The 5,396-nt window shown below is 56.7% G+C and overlaps 1 protein-coding gene across 3 annotated transcripts; it reads left to right on the top strand.

Annotated features, from left to right (window-relative positions):
- Window positions 1–287: 287 nt before the first annotated feature.
- DBNDD2 (dysbindin domain containing 2) lies at window positions 288–4,996 on the top strand. 3 transcript variants are annotated; one of them, XM_061208556.1, is made up of 4 exons: window positions 288–421; window positions 2,699–2,845; window positions 3,037–3,174; window positions 4,329–4,996. In XM_061208556.1, exons 2-4 carry the CDS (start codon window positions 2,707–2,709, stop codon window positions 4,532–4,534), a joined length of 483 nt encoding a protein of 160 aa, XP_061064539.1. In that variant the 5' UTR covers window positions 288–421; window positions 2,699–2,706; the 3' UTR covers window positions 4,535–4,996. The 3 variants fall into 3 exon arrangements, with proteins under 3 accessions (XP_061064539.1, XP_061064538.1, XP_061064537.1); XM_061208555.1 differs by lacking the exon at window positions 288–421 and adding an exon at window positions 747–1,036; XM_061208554.1 differs by lacking the exon at window positions 288–421 and adding an exon at window positions 1,961–2,053.
- Window positions 4,997–5,396: the final 400 nt, after the last annotated feature.

The raw sequence follows: 5,396 nt of genomic DNA, 5'->3' as shown, positions 1-5,396 counted from the left end.
CTCCTAGTTTCCGGCTTGCTCGCGGATGTTTGTTGAATGAACGATCGAGTGACCCCACGGCAGAAGCATCTCCGACAGACGCCCCCCCACCCCCACCCCGCGGTTTCTGGAGCTACGTACGGGCACAGGGTGGAAGGGAGGAGGAGGAGAATGAGCACAGAGCCTCGGTCCAGGAGACTTCTGGCCCTGGTCTGAGCCAGGAGCCACTGCGAGAGGGGCAAGCGTTTCCCCTCTGGGCCCACAGTTTCCGCTTCGCTCCTCCACCCCCGCCAGCCGGGACGCGCAGCGCCCCTCTTGGCACCCCGGAGGAGTTGGCGTCCACCCCCCAACCCGCCCCGTCCCCGCGCCCACCCCGCCCAGTGCGCTGGAAGGCTGGACGGCGGCCCTGTCCATCCCGGAGCCGGGAACCGGGGGCTGCGGGGTGAGTCCCAGGGTCAGGGGGCCTCCGCCGCAGTGCACCTGCCCTGATGGGCGGCAGCGAGTCCCCAGCCCCTCTGACCCTGCATACGCCTTTTCGAGAGGTGCGCGCCTAAGCGTGCCGAGCGTGGCCGAGGGTGCTGGGGAGTCCGGGTGCCGGCGCGTGGAGCTTGCGTCGGGGCTGCCCGGGAGTCGGGGAGCAGCCGGGCGCAGGGGCCGAGAGCCCGCGTATCCCCGCCGCGGGTCCGCGCGGGCCGGCGGGGCGCAGCAAGTGTATGGGAGCGCGCGGAGCCGGGCGGAGCGCCGAGGGGCCCGACGGGTCGCGGGGAGGAGGGATGCGTGCCGGGAACTTTTTGCCCGCCCTGGAACTACGAACGATCGCGCCCGCAGGGGCTCCTTGCGGCCGCCGGGCGACCGGCAGAAGCGTGTGTGCCCGCCGCCGCCCCTCCCCCACTTCCGCCTCCCGCCTCTTCCTCGTTCCCGGCTCCCAGGGCCCGTCGGTCCCGGGGGAGACCCGGAGGCGCAGCCCCACCCCGGCCGGCGCGGCCCGCTACCACGCCCCCACCGCCGTCGCGCCGGAGCGGACAGCCTGAGTCAGCGGGGGCTCTGGGCGCGGCAGGTAGGGGCTCCGCCGGGCGGGCGCAGGTGCAGCGGGAGGCCGGGGGGACCGGAGCGCGAGCGGAACGGCCGGGGGACCCCTCCGCCTTCCCCCCCTTCCCCCGCGGTCGCGGCGTGTCCCCTTTTAGGGAATTCTTTCGCTCTCGCTGACTCCAGTGCGGGTGGGGCAGGACGAAGAGGGAGCGCTCCATTCCCCTGGCCGAGCCCCTGGCTGCCTCCGGCCCCCCAAATCTCTTCAGCTCTCTCCACCCCTCTCCCCTGCACCTTCAGTTATGTAAACAACCCCCTTCCTCTCCCCGGCGCTTAGCTCCGCACCTCCCCAGGGGGCAGCCCCTCCAGTTTCCTGAGGTTGATGGGGTGCGGGGGAAAGAGAGGGGGCGTCCCGGAGCCCGTGGTCTCCTCCAGCTCCCCGACCCCGACCCTCTTTGTCGCCCTTCCCCGCCCGCAGACAGCCCCAGAGGCCCTGGGTATTTTTAGTACTGTGACCTGGGCGGCAGCGCTAAGAGCCTTTCCCAGGAATCGGCGTCAGCGCCTCCCTCCTCCGCTGCCAGCCCCGGCCACATGGTCTCCCCACATTTCCTTGGCCCTGCCTGGCCCACTTGGGTTTGGGTCTCTCGCGGCCCACCCCAGCGCCGGTGCAGCTGGCCAGGGTCTCGGATATGCCGAGTTCAGATGAGGGGGGGAAGGCAGTAGGCGGAGGATGACGATCTGGTCCTCAAGCTTGATACTCCCTTGCCTCTGGTGATGGGCTCAGGAAGGGAATGGAGGGAATCCGAGTGAATGGTGTTCTGGAAAGCTCTCAGCACTGGGAGCCAGAAGGCCTGGTCTGAATTGCACCCTTCCGATTGCTACTCGATGCCTAGTGGGGAGATCAGACAGTGAGAAGTGTCAGAGGAGAGGAGCTCAAATAAAGAGCTGTGGGGGGCAGAGAAGAGATGATGTCCTCTAAATAGCACGGGGACCAGAGCTTTCCGTTTTACAGAGCACCTTCACCGGCTGTGTCTTGTGCTGGAGGCAGGTAGGAGGATGATGCCATTTTCAGATGTGGAGACTGAGGCTGGAAAGATGACTTCCTTAGGGACAGAGCCAAGTCTAGAAGTCAAGTCTGTGACTAAAGAGCAGGGTTTGGAGGGGATGCTGGTGGTGGTGGTGGTGTGTGTGTGTGTGTGTGTGCGTGTGTGTGTGTAGAGAGGGAGAGTAGGGGAGGGGGTACTTTAGCTTTCATCTGGGTTTTGAAGAATGGCCAGGAACCAGAGCTGCAGCCTGGAGGAAGGGACCTTCCTCTCTGTCCTCTTCCCCAGCCTTCTGAGGAGAGGCTGGGTCCATTAAGTGGAAAAAATGCCTCCCCCATTTGAGCTGAACCAGCCCTTCCAACCCCTCTCCGAAGGGCATGATACTGAGACTTGGCCATTGACTGTGTTCCCTGAATACAGAGGAGCCTCTTTTGCTGTGCCTGGAACTGGCATCCCCTTTGTGGAGCTAGGGTCAGCCCCGCCTCTGCGTGAGACTTGAAGTTTGTGGTAATGGACTTTGTTTTAGGAAAGGGGAGGAGGTAGTCAAGTCCAGAGGCCCCAGTGCTGGGATGCTGGCTGCAGGGGGGCTCCCCAAGCCCAGGCCCCCACGGAATCCCCTCTCAACTTCATAGCTGTACTTGCTCTTCCAGGAGCTGACATGGACCCAAATCCGCGGGCAGCCCTGGAGCGCCAGCAGCTCCGCCTTCGGGAGCGGCAGAAATTCTTTGAGGACATTTTACAGCCTGAGACAGAGTTTGTCTTCCCCCTGTCCCACCTGCATCTCGAGTCACACAGACGTAAGTTCTGAGTCCTGGGGAGAGGGACTAGGGTGGGGCAGGGAGGAAGTCCTATAGGTCCTGAATCTTGGTACCTCCCCCCTGGTTTTCTTGGCCCTCTAAACGTCTATCTCCAGACCTGACATATGTCTCTGACCATCCTATCAGCTCTGGCCTGGCTCCTCCTGACTTGCCCCCTTCTTGATCTGCAGCCCCCATAGGTAGTATCTCATCCATGGAGGTGAATGTGGACACACTTGAGCAAGTGGAATTTATCGACCTTGGGGATCAGGACGGAGCTGACGTGTTCTTGCCTTGCGAAGATCCTCCACCGACCCCCCAGACGTCTGGTATGCCCCTCTACTTCGGGCACTTGCGCACCGGTTAGCCAGAGCCGGATGTCAGGGCTCTGAAGTGAGGTTGCAAGGCTGGACTGGGGAAGTATGCATGTAGGGGCTGGGAGTGGGCGTTTCCACCCATGAAATAGCTGTCTGTTCTGATTTTAGGGAAGTTGACCTTGAGGGAAGCTGGGTTACAGATTCCTAATCCAAAACTCTAGGAAGGCCCAACCCCCTTAGCCTTTGTCAATTTTATATTTGTGAAATTAATGTAGTTAATTAACATAATTAAAATAACATAAAAGTATGATTTTTATATTAGACAACTTAAGCAGTTTTAGTCATCTTAATATTAATCTTTACTTAGCACTTTATTAGGTTTCTAATACTGTGCTAAGGTATTTTACATATATTATCTCAGTCCTTACAATGTCCTATTAGGGCAGGTGGGATTATTCCCATCTTATAAAGAAGGACATTAGAGGGACTTCCCTGGTGGTCCAGTGGTCAAGACTCCAAGCTTCCAATGCAAGGGGCTTGCGTTCGATCCCTGGTCAGGAAACTAAGTTCCCACATGGCATGCGGCCAAAAAAAAAAAAAAAAAAAAAAAAATATATATATATATATATATATATATAAAAATATATATATATATATATAAAAGAGGGACATTAGACTCAGAGAAATTGTTGTCACATAGCCAGAAAGTGGAAAAGCTGGATTTGAACCAGAGCTATCTGACTCCAAAGCCCACATTCTTACCCTATAAGATAGATATTCTCTTACTTAAAACTGCTATTTATTGGTGGTCTATGTGCCAGACAGTTTATGAGCATTCTCAGATTTCATCCTCAAACCCTCTGGAATGTCGGGGTCCCTTTTTTACAGAGGAGGGGCAGAGTCCTTGTGAGGGAAAGTGACTTGCCCAAAGCTACTCAGTAGCAAGGAAGTGACGTAGGTAGAATTTGAACTCTTGACTTGATTGACCTGACTCTAGAGCTCAGATGTGGTGCGGTGAAGTGGAAGGAACTGGGAGTCAGGAGCCTGGGCGGGTGACTGGTCAAGTCCCTGCTCCCCTCTGGGCCTCAGTGTCTCCTGGCCAGAGCACCTCTAAGAGTCCTCTGAAGCCCTGTTCTTGGCCCTGATGGGCTCTTCTCTCTGGGCAGGGGTGGATGACCGTCCCGAGGAGCCGAGCCTGCCAATGCCCACGGCAGACAGGACCACATCCCGCACTTCCTCCTCGTCCTCTGACTCCTCCACCAATCCGCACAGCCCGGATGTCAGTGACGGCGGAGCAGACACGCCCTTGGCACAGTCTGACGAGGAGGAGGATGGGGGAGATGGCGGGGCAGAGCCTGGAGCCTGCAGCTAGCAGTGGGCCCCCACCTACAGACTGATTGAGCTGCCTATTCTCCACTTGAGACCCCAGGCCCAGCCAGAGCGCTTCGGAGAAGACCAGACTCTTTACCTGCAGTAGGCACCAGAGGGAGGAAAGGATGGTGGGTGGTGTACCTTTCTGGGGATTAACCCGCTCCTGCTTTACTGCTAACCTTTCCCTGCTGCAACCTCCCTGGCAGGTTTTGGCTTACTCCTGAGGTAGGGCCTGCAAGTGAGGAGGTGGAAGATGAGATAGGACAAGATGCCACTGCTTTTCTTTGCACTCTTCCCTCCTCCAAACTATCCTGCAGTCTCCTGATAGAGTCTCCTAAACCAGTGTCTCTAAATGGACGTGAACTCCTTAACACTCCCAGTGAGATGGTACTCCAGCCATCCTGCTTCCTTACATCCTTTTTGGAACAGGGCACGGTATGAATAATAAACAGATAATAATATGCCAACCATTCCACTTCGTCTTTTCACATTGTACAGATATCAAACCCAATACATTTCTTTAGCTCTCTAACCAATACCATATTCCCATGACTCATTTACTCCATTTATTCAAGAAGTAGTTATTTGGAATTAGCTGCAGATTTGGAATACAGTTTTGAACAAGACAGGCTGCCTGCCTTCATGGAGGAGAAAGTCAAGTAAACACCACAATTCACAGCATAATAAGTAGCATGCTGAGGAACTGTTCTGTTACCAGAAAATGGGCATCTTAACCTAGCTTTTATGGTCGTTGAAGAGCTGATTTTTAAGCTGGGATGCAGAGGATGAGTAGGAGTTAGCCAGGTGGGGCTGTAACCCAGGCAGAAAGAGCAGCTTGGAAAGACTTTAAATGGAGAGAAAAG

This window comes from Eubalaena glacialis, chromosome 13 (assembly GCF_028564815.1).
Source record: "Eubalaena glacialis isolate mEubGla1 chromosome 13, mEubGla1.1.hap2.+ XY, whole genome shotgun sequence".
Lineage (NCBI taxonomy): Eukaryota > Metazoa > Chordata > Mammalia > Artiodactyla > Balaenidae > Eubalaena > Eubalaena glacialis.
Note: the sequence above shows the minus strand (reverse complement) of the source record. Positions and strands in the feature narration are given on the sequence as shown.